The sequence below is a fragment of the Opisthocomus hoazin genome, chromosome 2 (genome assembly GCF_030867145.1).
Source record: "Opisthocomus hoazin isolate bOpiHoa1 chromosome 2, bOpiHoa1.hap1, whole genome shotgun sequence".
Classification (NCBI taxonomy): Eukaryota; Metazoa; Chordata; class Aves; order Opisthocomiformes; family Opisthocomidae; genus Opisthocomus; species Opisthocomus hoazin.
This window is the reverse complement of record NC_134415.1, coordinates 32,437,657-32,464,568: the sequence shown is the minus strand read 5'-3', so window position 1 is coordinate 32,464,568 and position 26,912 is coordinate 32,437,657. Positions and strand designations below refer to the sequence as shown.

The 26,912-nt window shown below is 43.5% G+C and overlaps 1 protein-coding gene across 3 annotated transcripts; it reads right to left on the bottom strand.

Moving 5' to 3' along the window:
- Nucleotides 1-1,410: 1,410 nt before the first annotated feature.
- Nucleotides 1,411-24,969, bottom strand: EPHX1 (epoxide hydrolase 1). Of its 3 annotated transcripts, none has more exons than XM_075413084.1 (9): nt 24,880-24,969; nt 13,959-14,143; nt 11,955-12,135; nt 9,515-9,742; nt 8,366-8,495; nt 7,657-7,871; nt 5,152-5,260; nt 4,045-4,170; nt 1,411-2,514 (listed from the first exon to the last, which is right to left on the bottom strand). In XM_075413084.1, the coding sequence occupies exons 2-9, from the start codon at nt 14,136-14,138 to the stop codon at nt 2,289-2,291; spliced, it is 1,395 nt and encodes a 464-aa protein (XP_075269199.1). In that variant the 5' UTR covers nt 14,139-14,143; nt 24,880-24,969; the 3' UTR covers nt 1,411-2,288. The 3 variants fall into 3 exon arrangements, with proteins under 3 accessions (XP_075269199.1, XP_075269201.1, XP_075269200.1); XM_075413086.1 differs by lacking the exon at nt 24,880-24,969 and adding an exon at nt 24,412-24,486; XM_075413085.1 differs by lacking the exon at nt 24,880-24,969 and adding an exon at nt 14,236-14,357.
- Between the last annotated feature and the right edge of the window lie 1,943 nt (nt 24,970-26,912).

The following is a 26,912-nucleotide window of genomic DNA, read 5'->3' as shown; positions in this document are numbered from 1 at the left end:
AAATAGAAAGGTTCTATAGGCGGTTGTTTTTTGGTCCAGCTCTGACTGGTGACTGAGCTGGGTGAGCTGCTGTAATGTCAGATCACAACCCGCAGCCCTGATGTGCCTCCTTGCGTCGAGGCTGGGCCCCTTCCAGCAGATCTGCTCCAGAAGGGAGACAGAAAACGCTTCCAGTCTTCTACTCGCGGCTGAAAATCGGTTTGGCAGGTATCGTGTAGCAAGCTGCCTTCCCCCTCACTCTATGTGGTGACAGAGCTGTCCCTGGGGAGGCATTCGGTGACAACAGTGGCCGTGCTCCCTAGCACCACAGCAGATGTCTGCCTGGGCACTAAGAAGGAAGGAGGATGATCTCCAGCTGTGAAATACAAGGCCACGCAGGGGATAGAAGTAAGGCAAAAACAAAGGGGCAAAGATCAAGGCTTGTGCGAGACGGAGCACGGAGAGGTGCCTGTGAACAGGCCTGTGTCGTGGAAGAGGTGAGCCAGTTCCTCCAGAATAAGCAACCTTTTCTAAATATACTGAACCTGAAACAAGTTTGGGGATGGTCCTCTCTGAGAAGAGTCTGTTTTAGACAAAGTGAATGATTCTGTATTTTCTTCCTGTCTATTCAAAATGCACTGGCCTGAACCACACAGTATTTTGTGAATGAGAACACAAATTTTGACTAATGAAAGCACTTACAAGTAAATGTGGAATCAGCGCTCACTACTAATCTGGAAGCAGTTTGCTGTCTTAAAGAATTCAAGTACAGCTTGAAGGTCTCAGGCAGCACTGCTGTCACCTCTTGTAGGGAGACGCGAGAGCTCCTGTGCCTTCCCCCACTGGTGCCCAGGTGCAGAAGCACAGAAGGCAGGGGAAGAACAGCTGAGAGAGCTCGGCTCTGCTCCGAAAACTGATCCAAGCCCTGTCACAACACGTCTGCCCTGACGCTTTCCTGCCGTGGAATGTCAGGTGGCTTCGAGCACCAAGGTTCAAGTGTTGACGTGTGAAACAAGCTTGTTGGTACGCTGGAGCCGAGAGCCCTGCGGGACGGAGCAGGGCTCTGCTGGAATGGCTGTTACTTAACAGCTTCCATTTCAATGAATATTGTCAAGTAATACTAATCCATGCAAGTGTTACTGGTGGATTGTATTTCCCTGTGCTTGCAGGGGTAGGGGAGTACATCAGAAGCAACTGGAGAACAAAACCCTACTGAAATTGGTCATCTGGATACAGTTTGAGAGTGTTTGAAGCTCAGCTGCACGCACTAGGGACTGTTACTGGCAAAAACAATTCTCTTTGAGCAGTTTGCCTTCAATTTGACCTTTGAAAGAGATGCAGTACAGAACCGACAGGTTCAGAATTGATCCTCCTCTTTGCTGTCACCAAGCAAAATCTTAGATATTAAAAGATTTAAAGGACACACATGGGTATTATTCAAAATTTTAATGCAAGTTTCTTTTAATTTTGAATTAGTAAAGTTTTTATTCTTTACTAAAGGCACTTACAGTACCCTGCAGAAGCAGTGCAAAGCCACCGTGTCCTGAACCTATCCCAGGGTGTGATTTTTTTTTTCTTTTTTTTTTTTTTTTTTTTTTTTCAGTTGCGAGTACAAGTTTAGTGCAGAGGTAGCTTGGCTGTAATTCCTCCCACCCAGCCCCTCCGTCTGGTCGGAGCTCCAGGCGCCCGCGTGTTGCAGCTGCTCCTCCCAGGCTGCTGTCCCAGGAGCCTGGCACAGGGGAGCGGAGCTTCCTCACAGCCAGGAAGCTGCTGAACAGCCCAGGCTGGAAGAGAAAGGCAGCCAGCAGTAGCCAGCTGGCTCCTGCAAAGGCACTGTAGATCATCGATGCTGATTAACCAATGCACTCATGCAAGTTAGGTCTTGCTAGGCTCTTCCCCGTTCTTCATGGGAGGAACCTCACACCTACACCAACTCCAGTTTTACTGCTGCCATGAAAAAAAGCCTTTCATAACATAACTAATAACAGTTTAATTGTTATTAGGTGTAAGGTCTATTTTTCAATCTCAAAGCAAGAGTCACTAATAATGCAGAACAGACTTTAGAAGTTTGTGCTTGAGGGAGAAAATAATCGAGTAATCTTCACGCTACCTTCTTAGCCTAGCTGAACAAAGAAACCCACCCCAAAATCAGTAGGTGCCCACGGCAATAGCTCAGTGAGATATACTGTGTTTTGCTTGCTGTCCTTTCACAGCTGGTCAAGAGTAAAATCTAATTACATGGATTACAGTAGACTTAGTAAGTACATGTGCTAAGCTATAAGCAATTACCCCGCTGGGCGTTAAGGGAGTTACTCTCCTTTCTTTCTCCAAAGTTGCTCTTTCTCTACTTTCCCAACAAATTGCAGAATATCTTCAGCAAGAAGTTCAGGTTCCTCCAATGCTGCGAAGTGGCCACCTCGAGGCATGAAACGGAAGGAAACGATGTTGGTGTATTTCTTCTGGGCCCAAGCCTGGGGTGTGTGTGCGACTTCATTAGGGAAGGAGGCAATGCCAGTAGGTACTTGTACTGTGAGCCTGAGAGGAGGGAGAATAATTTTTATCTTTCAAACTCTTAACTTGGCAAGAAATGTAGCAGTTGGGCACACTGGTGTTAGGCAATTAAAATTTGACTTCCAGATCCTAAATTTGAACATTCAAGAACACTCCCATTCCTGGGGGAAAAACAAAACAAAAAAATCTAAAAATCTAATTTTTGCATGCATTGATATTAAGGCATTTTGGAAGGGATCCAGGGCATTAGAGTTAGAAGCATGGAAACTGAGAAGAAAGCCCTAGGAGGTGGTGAGTATCGAGTTTCCTCAGGCGGCCTTCAGGGCTCAAGAGTCGCGTATTGAGGGCAAAGCACACAATTTGACAAGGGCTGGAGAGAGATTTACAGTGACAATCACAACTCCAACATGTTGAGGCTGTCGGGACAACTGGAGGATAGGCAGGGGAAGAATTGTCTTGAACTGCTGCAAAGGGGGAGGAGAAGGGAGGAATAACAGAGAGTAAATCTAGACTAGTTCAGAGGAAGCATTTCTGAACGTGAGACTTCACCCTGTAAAGTAGCTCTTGCTTTTAACTGGCACAGACATACTCTATGGAACATTTGGCACATTAGTGAAGTGCAGGGAAGCGACTGGATTTGAGGGAAAAGCATCTTAGAAAGTAGAATGACCCACACTTGTTAAAGCAACATTTTCTAGATTTAAATATCCCACACACATAAGCTGCATTGTCAGAAGTGACAGACATTAAAATTTAGATACAAATATTGTTGGGCACATCCCCACTGGAAGTCTGAAAACAGGGTGCCTAATTTTATGTAGGACTTTGAGACTCTTTCCTCTAGGTACCTAGAAGCTCCTGTGGGCTGAACTGGAGCAGGATACTGCCCACAGTGTAGCCACAGCAGCTTTGAGAACTGAGTCAGCTTCCTGGGAGCATCATTTCACAGCTAAATAAATACCATAGCAGTGAACTGTGGTTGCAAATACCTCAGGGCAGGTTTAAGCCTTCACTATTAGTCAAGCTGACACAAGTAGATGCAACCAAGCTGCTGTCTTAAGTGCCTGCGCAGCAGGAACATCAGTCTTAATGACTTTCAAATGATGCAGTTTGTCAGTATACTGAAGTTGCTTCCGAAGGTAGGACTTAAATCTTTTGCAGAAATAGGCAAAGTGTGTCCACAAAAGTACCAGAACTACAAAACAAATAAATTATTTGGCTTGGTCACAGGCTAAATTTGGTAACTAAAGTAAAATCTGGAAGTGCTTGCGCATGCTTTTCCCTAGTCGGGCACACCATGAACGGAGGTCCTCAGGCAGTGCCTCCAGTCCGATCTCCTGCCTGATGGTTCAGGACTCTTACCCAATCACCATGTTTTCCAAGCACAACACAGAACGTCAACTAACAGACTTGTCCTGCAGAGGAACACTGTGATATGGCATTGCTTTTCCTCAGCATTCAGAAACTTGCAGCAGCTATTAAGACATAAGCAACCTGTCTGCAACTATAAAATTAAGTTCAGGGCAAAATACTTGAAGAAAAAAACCCGCTTACCTTTCATGTTTCTGTGTACCTATCCCCTTCTTCATATTTTCTTTGTAGAAACGCATTGAGGAGACTATACAGCCTGACACCCAGTAGATCATGACATTGGTGAGCAGATCATCCAGGCTAAACTTCCTGAATAGGTAAGTCCAGAGATCGCTTAGTTAGAACTGAATGCCATTTTGCATTGCTTTAGCAGGGACTTGACTTTGGTTTGGTTTTAAGAAAAAAAGTTACAGGAAAAAGCAGTTAACTTGGTTAAGAAAAGAGTTGAGAGGTAAAGCATGTTACTCCCCCTCCCTCTGTCAGTGGCCAAGTAAGCACGTTAAAGGCTTTCAGACACAAACTGCGAAGTGAGGTTTTTAACTCCTGCGCGGAGGGCAGACTCCAGCAAGCACCTTATGCTGCAGCACAGCTGTCTGTACTGTCCATGGACTGGGAGGGTAGGAGCAGAAGAGCACACGGAACAGCTTGCGCTGTTTATTATTCATAATTTGAAATACTACCATGAGCGTTCAACAGAGTCGTCACATCAACATGTGCTGCAAACAGTGCATGTTTCATATCCAATTATTAGCTGTACGCAGTGCAAACATTCTGTTCAAATCCATTGTCACTGGACCTTGTTATAACATGTCCCTTTGCTCCACTCCTGCCAGGTACCTCAGTAGTTTTTGAAGGCGACATCATCTCAGATTTCTGCCACACACTAAGAACAATGCTTTATTAGCAAATCATACGTAGATGAAGCAATACTGATCTGTTTCATAGAGAGTTAAGTATTAGTATTAAAACGAATCATGAGTTCTGTTTCCCAGCATCTTAATGTGGCTTAAACTTGTGGTTTTCTGTCCTAATGAGATTCTTCCACCTAAGTCAGTTTTTAATCCCCAGAAGTTGCAGGGTGCCTCTGTCTTCTAGGAGATCAGACTGGGAAGGAGTACATCAGCCTTCACGGCCCACTTGCTTCTTTGCGTGCTGTAGCACAGCACTGCACCATTTATCATCACTACAGGCTCCCTAGGAGATGCGAGGTGATCAGTTCAGACAAACTTCTTTAGCTATGGCTCTGGGCTTAGCCACCTCACCCAAAATGGCAGAAGAGGAAATGCTTACCTCTCTAGTCCTCCATCCTCTAAATTGCGGAATTCCAGATCAGTCCATGTAGAAAACTTCTCCAAGATGTATGCGGCCAGTCCTACAGGAGAGTCATTCAAACCACAGCCTGAAAAGGAGGAGGAAAATTTAACAATTGTGATATCTGATTACTGAACTCAAGACTGTTACAGAAGCTGCCCATTATAATACAGGGTAGATAGATAACTTTACAAAGCTGTTCCAGCAGCTGTGTTCTTAAATAAATAAATAAAATAGTAAAACAAGTTAAAGCCATTTATTGTTGAATCATAGACTGCTAGTGTCTGCAACAGGCTCTACGTTAGCTCACACTGTATGTTTTTTGAACTGATGTAACAATATTGGATTTCTGCGGGCTTTTTTTTTTTCTTGTAAACTAATAAGATTAAGCTCTGTGTGCCAAATAGGGTTTGCTTCCGTTAACCTGGAAGTTGTCATGTATTAAACAGAATTACAGGGCCAAACCCACATCCCTACACATGACCAGGAGAATTTGCACCTTTATCTAACAGCAAAAACGCTTTAAGGATTATTAGAAAGTCATTAAGGAAGAGCAAGGCTTTACTAAAAGGTCTGTCCTCTGAATTAGCAATAGCCAACAGCCTTCATGCAGAACAAGGCTTAATATACTTTTAATAGTTTGTTTTGCTTGGACAGAAAAAACACACCTGCACCTGGGACTTTGCTGCTACATCCTAGTACTATGAAATACAGGGACCATAAACTCTCCCAGCTGCTCAGAAAAAAAACTTAGAAAAAGCTTTTCCTGAGGAACAGCAATATATTTGAAGTTCTACCCATGCAACCCAACCTTCCTGAAAGATGCTCAACACCACAGCTAGCACAGTTTCATCAGTAATTGCTATTTAAACATTGATAACTGAAATACCAAATGTTTGAAAAAGTTTTACTGAGCATGCTTTCCAGATCTGCAAAGCTAGACAAGCAACAGCCTGTCGTCATATACTGACTGTGAACAAAGAAGAGTACATCAGTTTACATACAGGAAAAACTGACATCGATCCTAACAGTACTCTGAATACAAGCACTGCCTGCTTTAGTCATTTGAAAGTGAACCCACGCTCCATGCGTTTCCCAAAGACTAAGTGTAAAATCAAATCCATGCAAGCCTGTTTGATCCAAAGCCAGCTCTGAAGCAATCAAGAGCATTAGCAAGCACAGTGTGTACATATATATATAAAATCTATCTCTGTATCAAGAGCCAGAGACAACTTCCTTGCTTAGGATAGCTTGCAAGGTAGCCCTGTACGACCAACGGTCTCAGGAAGACTGTGGTAGCCTCCATGGCCGTGCTGCTTCCAACTACCTTACACTCCCTTCTTCAGCGTTTTATTCCCTACCGGAACCAGCCACGTTCCTCTCTTCTTTATCCTCAGAACTGCAGGAATGCTCCGGCTCCAGCTCCCAAAACATGAACTGGCTGCTGGTTCCTGGTCTGCGCAGTCTGCTCCGACCAACCACGCGTTACCGGTACGGGCAAGAATCAGCCAGAAAACCACAGCAGAAGGAGCACGGCTAGGCATCTTTCAGCTACCCACTTCCCCATCTTTTCTTACAGCACAAAAGGAATAAGAAACTAGTAATTTATAGAAACGAAAACTCAAAGGAAGCAAAATTATTTAAAATCCAGAAAATTACCATTTTGCCTACACATCTGAAGAATATACCTGCTTCTGTAGGTAAGCTTATGGAAAACCATTAAGTTTCATTAGCTATGTTTTTAATATAATCTGCAAGTGAATTGCTGCTGCACTAAACTAAAATATATTCAGTATTCTCAACACAGTTGTCCAACTCAGTTACAAAAGATGTTTTTAAAATAGAAACACTTAATACTCAGATACTTAAAGTAGTTAAGCAATCTGAGTGACTAGCTCATCTAGAAAGAACACTCACAGGTACACTTTCTTTTCCTTGAAAGTCTGCAAGTGATTCAGAACAATGAGTGAAAATGAAATTTGATTTTACTTTTCAGGCATTACCTATGCCTATAAGCAAGCTACATTGTGTGCTGAGACAGCTAAAAGCTTCTTGTAGTTTACATCATTTGAATGTGATCCATTCTCTGGGAAGAAACTCTCTTTTGCTCTCAGCATAGCTGCGTTTGAAATAGAATTACAGTCCCCAGTGATAGAAGAAGTGGAAAAGTATTAAATAAGCTATTTTATTTATGAACACTGAAAATGAGGTCAGTGGCACTTGGTGCATGCTCAGTTTTGATGTGCAGATTTACCCTTTCTCAATGCAAAAGTGAGCATAATGCTGCATACCCATATATAACCTCTTCTGGCTTGAATACAGAAAAGGACCCCACCTTTTAGAACCTATAACCTTGCTACTTCAGCTTCCCTGAAAAAAATTATTTTCTGCATATTTTAAGCAGTACGGTTTATTTCTGTGAAAGTATACCTCAAATGAAGAGCAAAGTATTCTGAGCTCAAAAAGGTTTTTTGTTTGTTTTACCAACAGTATCAGGTTTTGTAGCCTGTATGTGAGCGTAGCCAGACTCCACCAAGATCTTGTAGAGCCCTTTTTTCAAGAAGGGAAACATCCGCCTAACATCTTCATCCTGAAAGCCGAAGAGCCCTGGAAGATAGCGGCCCAGCAGAATGGAGAGCAGATGAACGAATCCCATGTTCGTAACTGTGGCTAGATTTAAATGGAGGCCTTTCACATGGCTAAAAATAAAAACAGAAAAAGCCCCCACAAATTAACAAAACTAAAACATCATTCAAAATTGTTATATTTAAAACATTATTTAAAAAATGGACCTGCTTAAATTCTGACCTGCTAAATACATCACGACCTTAGCTGTATTTTGCAGTGTGGCTTTTCACATGGAAATTACAAGTCAAAGGGGCAAATGTCAGTAATCAGCACATGCTCCTGGGCAGTAAGCCACAAATCCTCCCTGTGTTACAAGTACTTATCCCACTCCAGACACCAGTGGGGCCATTACAAAACCACCACACAACTGAAAGAACAGGTATACAGTATAAACCGAGGCATGTAATTTTGGATCACTGCTTAGCACTGAGAACTGAGGGGAGAAACTACACAGTGCTCACATGAGGACTTGACAGGAACTCTCAAGTGCACGAGAAATAACTATTCAAAGAATAAAACAGCTTTGTGCGCCAATCACGCAGCACTGTACCAAAGGGGTACTCACTTGGGTGCTATCTGGGCCAGATTGGTGCAGATGAGCCAGCCCCAGTCACCACCTTGTGCGTAGAACTCGTTGAATCCCAGTCTGAGCATCAATTCATAAAAAATAGAAGCGGCACTTACAGAATTAAAGTCTGCGTTAAGAAAAAAGAACACTGTTGTATTAATCCCAGCTACACTTCTGACTGTGCAGCATTTCTTCTCCCCATAAAGGCAAGTTCAAGTTCCTAAAAAGCTAAAAGTATATTTTCCTTGCCCGTCTGACAGACTGTCTGGAAGCCCTTGTCACATCATCCACGCAAGCTCTAGAGAACAAGCAGAAACTGTGAGGAGAAAGCCAAGCCTTCGTTGCAGACTAGTGTTCTCCTCACCCCACCAGCTGCCCACGCACTTGCCCCACTGAGGGGTTGCCAGACTCCCTCTGAACTGTGGTCATACTCCAGCTGAGCCCCATCAGAGGCACTGAGCACTGCCCAGGGAGCGTGTTTCCATTTTGTCTACTGCAAGCATAATCTCATCTTAATGATAGTTGGAAACTTTAAGTTTCCACTGGCAATGCACCTCTCCACATGCTGATCACATAAATCATAACCAGGGAAGAAAAGCAAAACCAGTCTTCCCCAGATCATTCACCTGCAAACATAATTAAATACTAAATTCAGTATCACTTTAAATACTACCTTGCTCCAATCTGTTGCAGCTTCTGTTTGTATAATTCAGAGCACAAGCTGAACAAGCAGGTATTTGGCTGCAATCTACCATGTAGAGACATGAAATTATTTGTTTCAACTGTTGCTTCTCACCTGCCTGTATAAGGCTGTTGAATATGGATTCAAAACACCCAAGAGGAACAGTAACAAGTTTATTCCTCCTGCTCACCCCCACACAATTCATTGACTCAATTACAATTCGTGAGTTGTCACTTCATAACTTTTTTATAGTCCTTTGTAAGTTATCTATACATTGCTCCTGAAACTAATCAAGAGCGTGACTTCAGGTGACATGATCATCTCCCTCCTCCCACGTGACACAGAGGATCTTTGTTTCCAGACTGGGAAAACAAGAAGAGCCAGGAGTTACTGTTCTGATAGCAGGGGCTATCTCGCTGTGAGACTAGGCTCGTGTTAGTTCAGTTTCTTCTCACACATCATACCTTTTTTGTGGGGTGCTTCTGAGAAACCATAACCAGGGATAGATGGGCAAATGACTTCAAAAATGTGTTCGCTGCTGAGGCCGTGGCTGGCAGGATCCGTCAGGAGAGGGATGATTTTGTAAAACTCGTAAAATGAGCCAGGCCAACCATGAACCATTAATAATGGCTTTGCAGACTGGCCTTCAGGCAAATGAGGAGGCTTTACGTGAACAAAATGGATATCAATGCCTGTAAAAATAAAATAATTAATTAACATGCCCAAATTTACCATGACACAAACTAATCACAGAACAGATTATGAATAAATCTTTTCTGAAGTGTCTTTCTGGTGAGCATGCAAACACACTGCACTTCTCTGGATCCATTTATCCAAGAACCTTAAAGTACTTTATAATGGGCAATTAAGCAGCACAGCAGTCAAATGAGGTCGGCGTATTTCTGTTTTAAAATAAATTGGCAAATTAAGACATAGAAGTGAAGCAATCTACTAACAGTAACAGTGACTCACACAGCTTAAAGGCAGAAGAGACGATTACATCATTTAGTCCCAGTGCCCTTAAATTTTCCCCAAATGTCCCCACATGGCACTAGATAGGCTTCAGACTTTTCTTCCCAAAAGACATACAATTGCAACTTGAAGGCATCAAGAGACAGTGAATCCATCATAACTAGCAGCTGTTTGTTTGGGGGTGTTAATCACTTTCCTTGTTTTGTGCATGCCTTCCATTCCATTTGACCATGGCTGGCTTCTGTCTCCAGCCACTGACCCTAAGGATACAGCGAAGGAATTCAAAAAGCCCTCAGTAAGTATTCTCTCTCTGTGGAGACCTCCTGTAATCAAGTCACACATCTTAACTGCAGACAAACCAATCACGCTGAATCAAGGATCTGAAAACTCGCCTTGCTGAAAGAGAGTTAAAGGGTTCGATTTTGTAGTTCTTCTCTACCTTTTGTCCAATGCTTTCAGTATCTCTTAAGTGTGAACCAAAACAGGAAACTATGTTCTAGGACCAGTCTCCTCACTGTTAAGTAAAAAGGTAAAAATTGCAGTCCTGTTTCCTTTGTGATCCTTACAATATGTAAGCAGTAGGCTTCACACAGCGTTGCGCTAGTTGCTGCAGGTGAATTGCTTTTCCTCAAACCCATTCAGGGCTTTGCTTTCCAGGAAACAATAATTTGCTCTTAGTACAGCCTGAATGCCTCAATTCTTGATGTATTTAAGCCCATTTTGCTCACATCAACTCCAGCTCACCTGCAATCCCACCCTGTTTCGTTGACCGAGATTTCCCCATCCTTGACAATTCCGTGGATTTCTGTATGCTCTGAAAAACGTTCAGGTGATGACAGAAGCTAGGAATCTGATATACGGCATGTCTGACCTTGTCTTTTCATGGCTCATCTCTGTAATCATTCCTAGTGTTGAAATTTCTATTGCCATGCATAATGCATTGTCTTTAGCTTCTTTTCCCTTTCTTATCTCAGACGATACATCTTTTTTTTTTGTTTGTTCTAAGTGAAGACTTTTTTGCTTATAGCTTTTTCAGCGTGAACCAGGTTTTATACACTTGAATAAAATCTTTATGTTCTAAGCACTATGTAACAGCCATTTATTGTCCCAAATCCATTTTAAATATTATGGTGAACCGCCCCAATTGAAATAATGTACAATTACGGGTGCAAGTAAAAATGCAGAATCTCAAACTTGAATTTTGCCATCATGTGAGACAATTGCCTGCTGTGCTCTAAATCCACAACTGTACCCCCAAATGACCCACGCACAACCCTAATACAAACACTGAAAACCTCCAGTCTGATCAAGCTCCAGCACCAGCAGACCTTGGCTGAATGGCCTCTTTCAAAAGGTGTCTGTGTTTTGAATGAAAAGACAAACCATTCACTCACGCCCGTCAGTGCAGCAACCCCAAGGGAAAGGCATTCTGCGTTTCCAGGCCTAGGAATGCTTGAAGTGGTGCAGGAGAGCGCATCTGCCCTGCCAAGCAGGACAACCTGAACAGCCAGCAGGCCCAGCTGAGGAGGGCCGCCAGACTGATGCCATCACCCTGACAGCAGCAGCTGGGGAACTACATGGAGCAAGAGGAGGCATCTGTGGGTGTTTTTTGCATGACTGCATGCAAGTCAGGGAACATGTGTACATCTTAAGATCCAGTTCTGTTTCCAAATGCCTGTGCTTGGCTCCCGTTAACATCAGCTGACAACCCATCCATGCGCAAGCGAATTCCATTTGTCATTCCTTGTCCTAAAGGCTTCAGTTACGATGAAGGAGTTTCTGGCTGCATCAGCAGCGGTGCCAATGATCCACACCATGGCAGGCAGCGAGGGAAGGCCCATGGAACACAGCCATAGCATTCTTACCAGTGAGATCTCTTGCAGACAAGATCATGTGTTACTGTTTATTTTTTTAAGAGAAAAAGCCACAAACCTTGAATCTTAGTTTTGAATTGTGGGTACTTGTTGAGGACTTCAACTTGTTTCTTCCAGTTGAACTGGTTTTTCCAGTAGGAGACAACCTTCCTGAGATACACCGAGTTAGTCCCATAATTGAAGCAACTGTCCTCCAGTGGCTCAGTAAATCGAGCCTGGTCAAGTCTCCTAAATAAGTCCTATAGGGAAAAAGAAAGAACAGACATTAAAAACACTTATGTCTGCCATCTTGTGCTCTGCTGTACATGGTTTCTAGTTATTCCCAAATGAAAGGAGAACAGGAATGAAAATAACATCTCTAATGATGCCTGAGCATTTTGCTGATGGTCTGTCAGCTGTTCCAATTCCTTCTCCTCCAGGTGGCCTCCTTCCTATTTACAGCTGTCCTTAACACTCTCTGTCTTTGTTTTGCAGGACTGGCTAACCTGTTTGCCAGGCTGATAATAATACACTCTTCTGACAGCACTGTGGCTTCGCAGTTTCGCAGTTTAAGTCTTGTGGCCTTTCCACGGTGCTTTGCTCCCCAGGTTACCTGCGAGCCCAACCTCACAAGCAGTGCATGGATCTGGCCCAAACCTTTTACTGTCCTTCCGAGACCACAGGGCTGGATGTAAACACCAAGGCATTTCGCACAGCAACAAAGTTCGTGAAAGTAGACTAGAGTGAAAGTTTCCCAATGTAGAATAACAAAGTGACCTTCCTACTGCACTTTCAAGGTTACAGGGGATGCCAACAATACTGCAAATTCAGTCCAAAAATCACTCAGCAGGGAAGGAGAGCCAAGATCCCCTTCCTACTGAAAACAGAAGCACAGAATAGTTGAGGGTGGAAGGCAGGTCTAGAAATCTAACCCTGCCCAAACCTCTGTGGGATTTAAATCTGTACAGGATTTTCAAAGATAGTGACAGAGGTAGCTCTCATTCTGAGTTAGGTGTATGCACTGGCTCATGCCTCACGCTGCACCGGCAGTCTCAGTCTAGGCAAGATGTTAGTATGTCAGCACTGGTTTTGGCATTTAGCATGTGTACAGAAAGCATGGATTTTTAAATGAAGTTTTTAACATGTCTTTACATACATGCTTTCTGTCCATGCTCAACACCATTTAAAAATGTTTTAGTAATGTATGCTAGCATAACTTTAACTCCTAGTTTATGTAAAAAATTATTTAGAAACAGTTTTCTACCAATGGATTATGTTGCAATAGCTGTCATAATACAGAATTGCACGTTTCAGAAACATCTGTAAGTTAGAAATTATCTAGCTTTGTGTCTGCAGTATAAAGGGAAAACATATTGGACATCAATGTCCATTGATATTACTAAGGAGGACAAACACAGTGTTAAAAAACCCAAGCCTTACTGAGAAAATAGGAATCCATTATAAATGAATAATATGAGCAATCCCATGAGTACTGCTTGAACTACTACTCTACACAGATCTACGAAATTGTGCAGTCCCTGACTCACACACGATCAAAACCTTGCTACCTGACAAACTCGGCAACATATGTGTTTGTGGTAATTATCACTGTGGTATTAGTGTAGACCAAAGTAGATCATTAATTACAAGGAATCCGCATCCAACACAGCTGCAAACATAAAGCAGTCAAGAAAATGAGATATTCGTAATTGCTTTTGAAAGGAAAAATAAAAAAAGACATTGTTCTTATTCTGGCCTACACAAATCAAGTGAGGAAGGTGCACAAACAGGAACACAGAGTTGAGTAATCTGTAATATGTTTTGCAGGCTTTACAGAGTAGGTTTATTTACTAGCAATCTTGCAATAGCCAGCTGAGAACAAAACTGTATAGCAGGATATGAAATCTGCCTATCCATACCTATCTTCTGAAGTACTGAAAAATCCCTTCCCCCAAGTCCTGGACATCATTGCTCATTCTCATAAGTGTAACTATTGGTTCAATTTAAAAATTACTTTCAAACAAGTTTTGCATTTATTTGGCCATTTCATACTTCTCTCTCCCCAGTACAGAGATTTGCTTACGCTCAGCTCTTCTTCCGTAGTTTCCACCTTAAATGGCCAAATAGTTGTATCTTCTACAGTGTCAGGCTTTTGTCCCTTGCCCCACCATCCCTCTTTGAAGGATAATGTCTCTTCTTTCTTCTTAGAAAGTAAGAAGTAGATGATGACTGCCCCCAGAACCAGGAATACTTCAAGCAGCATGATGCCTGCAAGAGAAGAACAGAACTCTGGTAAGCCAAATCAGATAGTTCAGAGTCACTTATTCTTTACTTCATAAAGAATCTAGAGGTTTACTCACTTCTTAAGACAGAATTTGATCTACACGATGTTGTGTCACTCACAGGACATCAACAGTTCTATAAAATTTCAGAAATAGGATGTTTTAACCTACGCAACTCAGATACGGAGGAATGAAGTGTTTTACATAAAAGATGTTTAGTAAAAACAGAACTCAAAGCAAGTCAACAGATCACATGGCTTAGTCCTCTGATTAAACACAACATGTTGGCTTCCTCAGTGGCTGCTGATTGTTGCTAAACTTCAACAGTAAAGGAGGTGACTGTGGATATAATTCAAATTTAATGCTTTCTCTTCCTCTGAAGCTCTAGATTTTCCACAAACTCCAAGGCAGAGCACCTCTTCAGTAAGGCTTGCATATCTATTGTTATAGATTTAGAAGGAAAAAAATCCAAGACCTATACAGAGAATAAAAAGTGAAAAAAAGCATGAGGGCAGCCACCTTGTACCTCCCAATCAGCCTGGGGGAACGGGACAGGGATATATTTACATAACCCTTGAACAGCAGTGCAAAGGGTAGAAGGACCTTCCCTTTCTTTCTCCCTCTGAACTGTTTTCAAAAGAAAATGAAAGACCACATGCATGCTCTCCTGGCTCTAAAACACCTTCCCCAAGTGATAAAATTCTGTCAAAGTGAAGACCAACCTGATTTCACAGCATATCTGCATAACCCAACTGCAGGGCTGTTGTGTTTTAGTCAAACACCACCATCACAAAAAAATCAATTTTTAATATATTTGAACTGTTTCATGCTGCGAGTAGAAAAAACAGTTACTCAGACTCTTTAATAATTAATGTTTCCAAGCATCCCTTTAAGTATGAGAGATGTTTGTAAGGTGGTTTGGGGAACAGCACTGTCATCATTTTAATGCATAATTTTACAGAATGTCGAGTTTCAAACACTCGGTAAGACATGAAGTATTTCAAAACTTCTGTAGGGCAAGCATTGGTTATGACACAGAACAGTCTTCGTTCTCTCAGAGCTGGAAGGTTTTCTTGGTTTTACTGCTGCAGAGTAATTTGATGCTCTGAAATTGCGCACAGAGTCAACAGAATGGACAAAATTTATTCCTGGATGAAAACAGGAATTGTAACACAGGTTAATGGGAGTTCATATGACAGGAGTAAAACTGACCTGTCTTGTAAGTGCCTTTACGTGACAGGATGCATTTTAGTCAGCCTCTTGAGTTTAATTTTCTAATGGCTGACAATATATAAATAAAACTGTCAAATTAAGCACCCACTGAAACATTTGTAGAGAAGTCAGGCACTATGCAGATAGGACAGCAAGCTACAAAAACATAGTGCTTACATATGCAAGTGCTACAGCCTTGAAAAGTGATCTGAAATTCCTTAATCCTCAGAGGCTGGAGAAATGGAAATGACAGGCACTGAAATAACTTCATCTGTTTATTCATTTCACCTGTCCTTCTGTAATTTCTGTTGTTTGAGGAGGTGCTAGTTTTTCTTCACTATGTTCTCTGGAGCACAAGACAACAATCCTTTCCCACCAACAGTGCACTCAGGCCATCACTTACCCCAAAATTAAAAAGTCTGGCCAATATCAGCTTGCCTCAACACATAAACCAATGCAGTCAAGGAGCCTTCAGAGCACAATTAAATTTTACTGCAAAGCAGAACTGGAGGGGCTTTTAGAAACCTCAGAGCACTTTACATAGAAATAATACCTACCACAGTATTTAATAGCATTGCTACTACTAAGTCTTCCCAGAGAATAGCAGCAACTTCCCTGAAATCACAGCACAGCTCAGGCCATGTCTAGACTACAAAGGTTCACCAGCATAACTATGTAAACACCACACACGGAAAATTCAAACTCTTGGCCAATGTCAGTATGTTTGCAAAGCCCCACGACAAACAGCCATGCCAAGATAAAAGACAGCTGCTGTCAGTGCCAGCCCCGTTGTTCAGGCTGGGTGGCTGGGGTACCTTGAAGAACAGAGGACTTTTTCTCCTGGCTTACGCTGCATCAGCACCATGGCCTCTGCCAACATGGTGCCAGAGGCACAGCACCCAACACAGAACTGCTCTACCCAGGAACAGAATCCCAGCCCATTCGCTAGTGAGAACCTTGTATGTTCTAAGTCACCAGAGCACCCAGAGCTACAAAAATATTTCTGCTCCCCACATCTGCTCTCAAGGAGACTTTAGAAATCAGAATTTTTGCAGCAGAAGACATGGGAGGGATTGTGTGCAAACGTGTATTTTGTATTCACCCTGGAGTATGTGTACAAAGAACTCGCTCTACGAAAAGACATCCATTTTTGCAATTAATTCCAAACAGGCTTTAGGATGAGCTTCTTTACAATCCAGCAATAAGTGCAAAAATCAATATCAGGTTTCACAAAAGTTCTGTCTTCTATTGCAGAGAATTGGGGCCAGTGACAAATTGATTTGCATGAGATGTCATTTTGAATTGGAAGACACTGCCTCTGATACTGGTTGGATTATTTTTTGCTAACAGAGAGAGATCCCAAGGTGCTTTCTATTCAGTCTCTCTCAGTTCCCTTGAAAATGCCTGTAAAATTCCTAATTACAACAAACATAGGGGCCTAGAGCTCCAGCTATGCTACATTTTTTTTTTTTCCTGAGTGCACAGGAGGAAGAGAAAGGGCAAAATGCATCAGCAGTATTTGAACTTGCACCAGTTCATAGTACACCCAAAGGGACTGTTCTGCTATTGATGAGTTACTGGAACGCAGCACGCTCCTACCCACCTCTCCAGCCTGGGCTGAGAGGAGAAGACCACTTAGAGCAAACGCACGCCATGATTTCCCAAGTTTGCTATTCAAGCTAGTTCTCTAAAACTCCTATGTGTTATTTGAACAGCATAAAGCAGCCTCAGTCGTGATGCATCTGCACCAGAATCTCCTCCGCTAATCACTACTGAGCTGTTGCGAGATGGAAGTTATTAGCCCCTTACACTTGTCCCATGATACAGCAATACAGCACCACAAATGCAGAAGGAGAAACAACAAAATTTTTCTATACTTGCAGTTTTCAGAGATATAAAAAACAAAGTGTTGGTGTTCTCAGTCTCTGAAGTCTCTTGATGCAACCATGCTGGCATGTTGCCTTTAAAAATGACTACTTCAAAGGGAGTTCATGTTTTGGTTTGGCTTCTTCCTCTTTTTATGTGACCAAAGGCAAGACCTTAGAAGGAGGTATTTCCATTTATTCCATGGTCAAGTACTTAGGCTCCAAGACTCTGCTGTACCTCAGGGTGGATACTGTTTGCAGACAGCGCTTAAATACCTCAGACAGTACTTTTATCCCAGAAAGGGATTCTGTGATTCTGTGAAAGTCCAAGGAACAAGGTTTTAGTTTTGCTACTTTAAAAACAAAACGTTAAAAGAAAAATGTTGAAGTGTGACGGATCCAGTAAATAGCCCCAAAACTAGCTCCTCTTAAAGACGACCAAGCGCATCTCAAGAAATACGTTGTTTGCACGAAAAACCCAAAACTTTCTTACACTATCTCACTGCTCCTTGTTGAAAACACTTCTTTTTCAACATTGTTTGTGTTTTGATTTGCACTGTCCTCTGTTTGTGCATTAACAGCAGAGCAAATAGCTCCACAGGAACAGCACAATTATTATTTGCATCAAAGCTATGTCCTGTCTCCTGCCCTGTCTTCATCAGTATCCAGTAATGGATGCCTCAGAGAGCAGTGCTATTTATTTTTTTAGAGAAGTAACCTATGAAATAGCTTAACGGTACAATTCCCATCTTGTTCTAGTAGCAATCATTCGCCTTGCCCTGCAGCGTTAGAATCCATCTGAAACATGTTATTGGAGAAATAAGCAACTGGCAAGACTTTTAACCTAATGTTTGGAAACCTGTTTTGGCCCAAATGCTACATAGTCCAGCTACTAGGGCTTGAGTGATGCACAGTCCCCACAACACCAAGTGATGCTATTAAACCGTATCAGTGCAAAACATCGAGCGCACGGGTGAATTAAAAGTTCTAAGAGACCATGCTGCTTTCAGACATGTGCAGAGGTGATCATGGTTTAGGGTTAATAGCATTTTCTCTGGAAGGCTGGTTTACTAACAGACTGCAAGGTAGCTCAAAGCACTTAGCACACGCTGACACTGTCAGATAGAAGGTTTATTGATTAATAATTACTCTGCAGGAGAAATAACAGCTCAATTTAGAAGTGATGTTTCCATTTATTTTTGTTTTGTTACATAAACTCCCCCATTAGGTTTTACTGAAAAGCACCCCTCTGCCGCAGCGTCTTTGTTTACAGATCGGTTTGCCTGAAGAGCAGCAATTGCAGGTTACTCTTCCCAACAGATCTGAAGGAAAAACAACCCACTGCAAAACTTCAGAAAGTCACGGCACCTGTAACAGGGTCCCTTAGCACTGACAGCCTAAAAGGGACTAAGACATGGCACAGTCCCAGAAACTGGACCCGCAGTCCATGTCCTACCGTCTCTGGGCATCACATTTTTGTCATTATGTAACACCAGAAACAGACAGAAAACCATGAACTGAGGACATTTGTACAAGAAAAGCTTCCTATTTCTGTAGTTTATGGAGCATTACGACAACCTTCCAAATAGCTTAGCAATGCAGGAATTGCTTTTGCATACAACGGATAGCGTCTCCCGGGTGAGCATAAAATGATACATTAACATCGTAGGAAAGGCGGAGGGGTAGGCATCGGATGAAATAAAGCGTCCTACGCAGGGAAGCAAATCAAAGACAGGAAGTACAAATCCAACAGAGTTTCTAGCTTGTCTCAGTAAGAAATTTAGCATTTACATTTTTTATTGCCATAGGGAGGTGGTACACAATGCTATCTCCAAAACAGCAGGAAGAGATGATATCATTCTGTTCCACAGTCTTTTTCTAGACTGTTCATAACCTGGAGTTAGCCAGTACAGCAGGAATCTAAATAGAAGGCTACAACCAAGGAAAGAAGTCACGTCCCCAGAGAAAGAGAGGCCTCGCTCTCTGTCCCAGGGGCACACCTCCATCGCCACTGAGCACGCCCCGTGCCTGGGCCAGTGAGGCACTGCTGCTCCCTTGCCTCTTTTTGTCTGCTTTGCCCCTTGGACAACGGCAACAGTCAACAGAGAGCCAGTTTAATGCTCTGGGGGAACCCGCATGCATCGCCCTGAGCCTGTACTTACGGCAGCAAGTCCCTGATGCACTTCATTCCAGGGGAGTAGCTGAGCACCTGATACAACATACTCCCACCTAATTATTCCTACAATACTATGACAGTCAAGTGTTATCATCGCTGAAATCTGACAGGTACCGAGACCAAAGCCTAGCTAAGCATAAAAGAAAAGTAGCATGGGACTGAGCTTACTGTTATCTACTTCGCCTCACCCAGAGGTGGCATATTTATGCAACTACTGGCTGGTCAAAGCTCACATCACAATCATCATTTAAAATACTGCCTGCCATATTTTTAAGATGATAATCAATTTACAAGAACACATATTTAAGCAACATTATTTGCTCTTTGAAATCCACGCCCAACACATTCTTATGTACTGCTTAAAAGCATGCCTTGTTTATCTCAATTTTCCTTATTTTGCTTCTATTATGCTTGAACAAAACCACTTCCTTCAAGGAGTCTAAAAAAAGCCTCTGGGCTACCTAAAGACAAACTGGCAGAATCCAACCTAAGATCTGTGCAATGCCTGTTATTGTGACCTGATGACTGTGTGCACCGCTCAGGGGTAAGGAGCTCTAGTCTCCATCTGCAGTAACTTCTGGTTAGGGCTCTACAGACAGAAAAGCTGTTAAAGGATTCTTAAATCAGCACTGTTCAGTCATGATAATTAAGGACAAAAGAACCGTTTAAACTTTCATAATAATGCATATGATAGCTACAACATTAAGGTTAGATCATGCAAAGATTTTATCCTATTTATCTGATCCAGCCTTTACCCTACTTAACGACCCTCAAATTCCAACAACAAAGGTTTTTTTGCACACGTGCAGAGAAGCGACAGAAGCCTGGCATACAACTTGGGGGTGAACACAGCTGAAAGGCGGGTCTCCTAGACAGAGCTCTCTCAAATCACATTACAGTTAAAAAAAGGGGAGGATATCATGCCAATAAAAAACGTTTTTAAACAGTTCTTAGCCCCTGTCCAGCCAACTAAATGATACAGTCCAATAAAATAGACTCCAAAGAACATCTTGAGCTTTACTTCAACATTTGATTTCTAAGGTCTGAAAATAAATTATGAATAGCACATTGTTCTGTTTTAGCTTCCACCGGAGTTTCTAGCAATAATGAGGTTAACCTGCTCATCCTATGTCAGTATCTGCATTTTACCAAGCAGGTGGAAACAAGTGCAGATGAACCCAAAGAGTTAGATATTACAGATAAGGAAATGAGACCAAGGTAATTGTTCCTCAGGCCTTAAGGGAAATTCAGGCTCTATTTTTAGCTTCACCAAACCCTCCAGTACTAAAAAGTTTGCCTTCCTCCCCTGCCATGGTATCATTGCCAATGTTTTGCCCAGTCTGATCTCTAGATAAGACTCAGATTCATCCCGTACTGCTTGGTGGTACGGCACAGCATGCGTCCTTCTGTTAACTGTGGGATTTTCCATTAGTCTCTCTTAAGATTCTTCCATGAAATCGGAGAGGGAAAGTTCTTCTTTTAACTAGCAGCTTTACAAGCTTTCTATATTAGCACTGCTAGAAAACTGTGTTACTAAAACCTTTAATTATTAACATATGCAGAAGTGATGTGTACGTGGTGCCTTAGAGGGGGGAAGAAAAGAGCGCAAATGGTTTGAAATCTTGCACTCCAAATGTAAAAACAAAGTACATGACAATCTTTCAGTTAAAAGAAGGTGTGGAGATGGAAATGATGAATAAAATGACTGCCAGAGGAAACTCCTGGCAACCTGCAAGACAGTAAGATGAGGTGCATGCTGTAAATTTAAATTAGGATCATGATTCCAAGTAGTAAAGGCAGCATGAATGAAAACATGTATGAGAGTGTAAAAAGAAAAAAAAATATTTTTTTAATAAATTGTGACTATGGAAACAGGAGGAGAGAGAAACTTGCTAGCTCTCTATGAAGACTTCATTCTCAAAAGGAACTTTGAATGATTTGAGAGGAGGGGAACAGATGGTAGCCATCATTTTCTGTCAAATAACTGCAACACCAAAAGGATGTGCCAGAGTAAACATGTAACAAGAACAATTCTTGCTACTTCATCTCTCTCTTAATAAAAACTAAATATTTAAGTTCTCTTTGGATTTAAGGGCTTCATCTAGAAAAGTGCACTACCCATACCCACCAGATTAGAGCAATTAACACTCATGATGAAGCAGCAAGAGGACTAGGTCTTTCAACAGAACTTTATTTTTGATTCATAACACATAGCCATTTAACCTGGGAGAAAGACTTGTCTTCTATTAGACAGCAAAGTGTACCCGGGGTACAGATGCAGTGGGCAGCCACGGCATAGAGAACAAACTGGTAGAGCAATACTTATGTGTCTTCACTGCAGAGTTCGAAAGAAGAAAAAAAAATTGACTGCTGGGTGCAATAAATATAGGAAGAATCGCTTGAGGTAGAGAAAGAACAACAAAAAGAAAAGTTTGCTGAGCCTTCAGTTGTGTTGTGGATTACACCTAATCATCTCCAACAGAGACGTTTCAAAAAAAAGTTGGAGGAACGTTGAAGAACAGCTCACTTTTCAGATAAGGCACCTAGGAAACAGCTCCTGTTCTTTACCCCAACAGAATCCTTCCATAAACATGACCATAGATAATTTCCTCATTCTGGCAAACGCATTACAAGACAGCAGCATACACTGTTGAAAAAAAGCAACTAACAAAGCACAGCTACCATGATTCCCACAAAATTATCTCCAGCGCTGCCAATCAGAAAGCATTTAATCAATAACTATATATCTCTCTCTCAAAGCTGATAACACTGTTTAAAAAAAACACACCCAAAAACCATAAAACCCAGAGTATACTGAAATCCTTTTGTTAGCCATCCTGCTAGGTCTAGCATGTCCAAGATATTACAGCAGGTGCCATTTTAGAAATAGATGTCTGTGGTTTATTATTTACGTAAATACCCATTTACACACACAATGATGCTTTTAATTAAAAATAATGTGTTCAGAGGAAGACTTTTTCAGTAGTAATATTCAGAAGGGAAAAAAGTATTTTCAGCATTAATTACAAGCAGACTGAAGCTCTTCAGAGAGAAGCAAGACGCCCTGCTTTCCAAGTGACTTCTCTTTAGGGACCTACACAGTAATTAGTGATCTATTTGCCATGTTTGGAACTTGCACATTAAAGAAGACTGCCGTGGTTCTGGGATCGTGCATTGCACGAAGAAAATAGTCTTGCAGGCTCAACAAAGCAGTGCACACTCTATCACAAAGTGTAAGGCTTTACCTCTGCTCATCTGGCCACAAAATTTGAATACTCCAATTGCAATACAAGAAATGTGCATAGGAATATGCAAGATAATCAATTCATTTTGCCTAGAGCTGTAAGCTATACTTCACCTACCACTCTCATCCCTGCTTCGCTACTTCTCCACTGACAAATTACTTGACAAACTATTACTGAAGAAACAAGAATGTCTGGGAGTATTACCATGCCAGAATTATTACCCCAAACCTTTTTATTTATCTGTTGTAATTACTTAGAACAAATGGGCCATGTATATTCTACTAAGAAGCCTGAACTTGTTTCACAGTGCTTACCGTACTAAAACATTGCAGTTCTATGTCTAAAAATACTTGGTACATCTGAAAGCTTTGCTGAAACGCTAGATAGACAAACAGGCTGAAAACATGGTATGACCCTACGGCCAAATACAAGTAGTACAGTAGATAAACAGTGGGGGCAAAAGGTCTTTTAAAACACCCAATAATCCAAAACCTATTTTGGGCAATTCATACAAATTGCACCTGTATTCTGGCTGCACTGGTTATTACCAACTGTGCTGTATTTAGAACTATTTACTTCAACACCTTGATTGCCCCTATGAAAAAAAAACAAACTTCAAAAGAAATAACAAACAAGCAGGGTTTAAGCAAATCATACACAAGGTTTTATATATCAATTCAGACTGGAAAATATGTAGAACAAAGAGTTGTGAACTTGACATTGTGCCAGGACCTTTCCCACAAAGGCTTCAGCTCTGACAAAGATCTAATCCTTGTCCTTGGACAACTTCAACTGTGGATTGATTTTCAAAGCTGCCTAATTGCTTTTGGTGCCTATCTTCCATCGATTTGCAGCAAGCATTAGCAATTTGTGCACTCAGGTGTCAGATTTAGCTTACTTCAGACAGCAGAAATATCCGTTTCAGAGGAGAAGCACGGTATTTCAAAAGATTAGTGCAAATCAAAGTATTAACCCCACATTTGTGGTCGCAGAAGTAAACTTCAGGCAGTGGCTTCTAAGATTGATGCAATCTCCCAGGTTCACCTACAATAACTAGGCAAGGTTTCTTATTTTAGGTAAAGCTCTGCTATGAAAAGAAAACAGATTACTTCAATAGAATTGGAAAATTAAGCGTACGTACTTGATCAGGATATGTTTTAACTGCAAGACAACAAAGTCAAAACCCAGCTGAATTCTGACAAACTGAGCCAAATGTGAGGAGCGAGTGCATCATTTGCTTCGTCTTTGCAGATAGCTCAGTTACGCAACAACATACGGTCGTTAAACTTATAAGATTTTCTTCTCATCCCTAAAATGCTTGTTCAGCAAAGGAAACAATGTATATGGTACGCAGTCAAACAATGTTCAGGTTTAGCAAATGACCAATAGACAAACAAACAAGCAAAAGCAGCTCAACTTCATATCCCTATTTGGAGATGAGTAAAAAAAGCCAAACCCAAGCCAGACTAAACCATTCACATGCCGACAAAGCCGCTTACTCTAACTAAACCAGCAGGTGCGGCCAGATTCCCAGCGAAGACCAGAAGAAATTGTTATTTCCGTAAGTACTGCCAGCAGTAAGGCCAGCGGATCAGGAACCTTACCCTGGACAAACCACCCCGGCTCAAGCGAGCCGTGGGGGAATGTCACACCTCCTCTCCCTCCACAGGAGCCGATCGGGGCCTTCCTCTTCCAGAGACCAACCCCAAACCCCCGCCGGGCCCACGGCCATTACCCAGACGTTAATAATACCCACGGTTCACAACATTTCGACACTAGCGCCTGGCAGAGGGGCACACGCTCTTCAGAATGATGGTATTTAAGGCTCGTAGGCGCGGAGCCCGCTTCCAGCCGTCCCCGCTCCCTCTCCCTCGGTGCTCCACGCCCGCAGGCTCCGGCAGCAGCCGCCGCACACGGAATAACCCGAAAAGCTCCCTCTGTTCCCCGGATGGAAAGCCCAGGCCGGTGCCTTCCTCCCTCGGGGCAGGGGCAGAGGCACCGCGTCCCGCGTCCCCCGTCCCGTCCCCCCCACGCAGGGAACTTCGCAGCCGCTCCCTGCCCTCGGCTCCGGCCAGGACCGAGCCTGGAGAGGCGAAGCCGGGCGGCGGCGGGGGGACTCGGGACGGCTCCGTGAGGCGCAGCCCTACCGCGAGGGGGTTCGCGCCTCTCCCCTCAGGCGAGGGAGCCAGCCCGCGCATCCCGCCCGGCAGCCAGCCGCCATTACCTGCCGCGGCCGGAGCGGGCACCGCGGCCGCGCACGCCTCAGCTCGGCTCGGCTCGGCGCCGGGGCCGCCCACCAGCGGGCCGGGAGAGGGGCACGGTGCCAGGCGGGCCCCTCCTTCCGCAGCCCGCTGGGAGATGTAGTTCCCGCCCGGGGGCGGGGAGCGGCACGGCCGGCTGCCGCCGCCGCCGTCGGGGAACAAGCAGGCGGCCGCGAAGGCTTCGCCGCGGTTGACGCCGGCCGCGGGCAACGGGGTCAGCAGCTGCTGCTGCCCGCGGTGCCGGTCTCCCCGTGACCGCAGCGCTCCGGCACGCCGGGGCTCTGCACCGACCGAGAACTGGGTCGTGGGGAGCGACGGGGCTCCCCCCGGCTCCGAAGCGCAGGTGGTCACCGAGTGTTGCCCGCGTCGGCCCAGCGAACACCGGTTCACTGCTGGGATGCCGGAGTTCGGGCATGGCCGGGCAGCAGCGGGCCACACAGCACCACGCCCGAGCATCCCGCATGGCTTCTCGGCCGACCCCAGCAGCACTCAACGCGCTGTAGCTGGCTGGAGAGGCACCTTCAGACGGCTGCAGCTCCCCGGGTACCGTCCTGTGCGGCGCAGCCACGTGCCTGGCGGGACGAACACGCTGAGAACGTGCACTGCACGGACAGGCGCTTCTGCCCTGAACCGGTGCGCTCCCAGGCCTGTCTTCCAGACTCGGTCAGAGAGATCCGAGCAGGCCTCAGAAGGCCAAGCTGTAGCAGCTAATCCCGTCAGTAAGAACATAACAAGAAACTTAAATCCTTCCTCAGCTCTTGGAGGTTTTTCCATTCAGTCTCAGTTTTCATCTACCGCTTCGCTCCCAAGATCCAACCTTGCTTTTTTCATCCCCTCCAGCACATCTCAGTTCTCCTGTTTGGAATGCTGAAGAGAAGTCTTAACCAATAGACTTGTGATCACAGATAACCGATTCCCCTTTCACATCTTTCAACCACTTTGTTTTGGTTTTGGCTGCCGCCGGCAACAAAAGCGCCACGCGGCTGCCCCTCCCCCCGCCGGCGTGCGGAGGAGAATGGAAAGAAAGAGGCAGAAACCGGTGGGTCGGGATAAGGGCAGTTTAACAGAACAGCAAACAGAGGGAAACAGGAACAACAATGATACAAATAAGGAGAAAACACAACCACGAACCGTACGACCCAGACAGCCGCTCTCCCGAACAGCACTGGCACCGCATCCCCCCAAGCTGCGAGTGCGTTCCCGCCGCGCCGCCCCCCCCCCCCCCCCCCCACCGGAACCCAGCGTGACATCACATGGTACGGAATACCGGGCTCTGTTTGGCCAGGTGGGGTCAGCCCCCACCCCCCGGCTGTGCCCCTTCCTGGAGTCCGGTGAAAATTAACCCTGTCCTGGCCAAACCCAGGACACACTTCTACCCAGTCATCCCAGTCTGCTCACACAGTCCTTTCCCCAAAGAGTATTTGGTGCAGTTCTCATGCTCTTTTGCTATAAGCAGCAATAGTAGCTAAATTTAAAAAGTAATCTGTTTTAAAGCAACATGTGCCTAAACTGTTCTGTAAGTGAGGCTTGTCTTTTTTAGTTGTTTTCTTCATGCTGGCTGAGAGTTTAGCCCTTTCCGGGGCATCTATCCTCACCAACAGCTCCGCACTACTTTTCTTGAAACATCAAAGAGCATTAGTAGTAACCCATCTTTCTGCTGTAGGACTACAGGGATTTCACAAAGATACAGGTAAGACTGTGCTGAATTTCATAGTAAAACATAACAACTTTTACAGGGTGATAAATAATAATGTTGTATTATGTCCAACTGTCATAACGCTTTATTACAGCTAATATATAGACACTGTATTTGACTATTTCAGTTAATGAAAAATGGTGTTTCTTCTTTCTCCTACTTGTTATAAAAATGCTAACTCCAGTCTCTAGTTAGCTAGTAACTCCAGCCTCTATAACTTGTTAAAGAAGTAGTTTCATACTTCATCCAGGCTGTCCCATGTTCTTAAAAAAGGTGTCTTCTGTCGTCCAGGAAGGCTCC

What these genes read in the sequence shown, in the direction of transcription:
- EPHX1 (XM_075413084.1), bottom strand. Translation starts at nt 14,138, where the DNA reads ATGCTGCTTGAAGTATTCCTGGTTCTGGGGGCAGTCATCATCTACTTC. An exon ending in CTGGCCCAGATAGCACCCAA is followed by an intron (nt 7,872 to 8,365) that starts GTGAGTACCCCT and finishes TTTTATTTTTAG; the next exon opens with CCATGTGAAAGGCCTCCATT. An exon ending in GAGGATGGAGGACTAGAGAG is followed by an intron (nt 4,171 to 5,151) that starts GTAAGCATTTCC and finishes TTACCTATTCAG; the next exon opens with GAAGTTTAGCCTGGATGATC.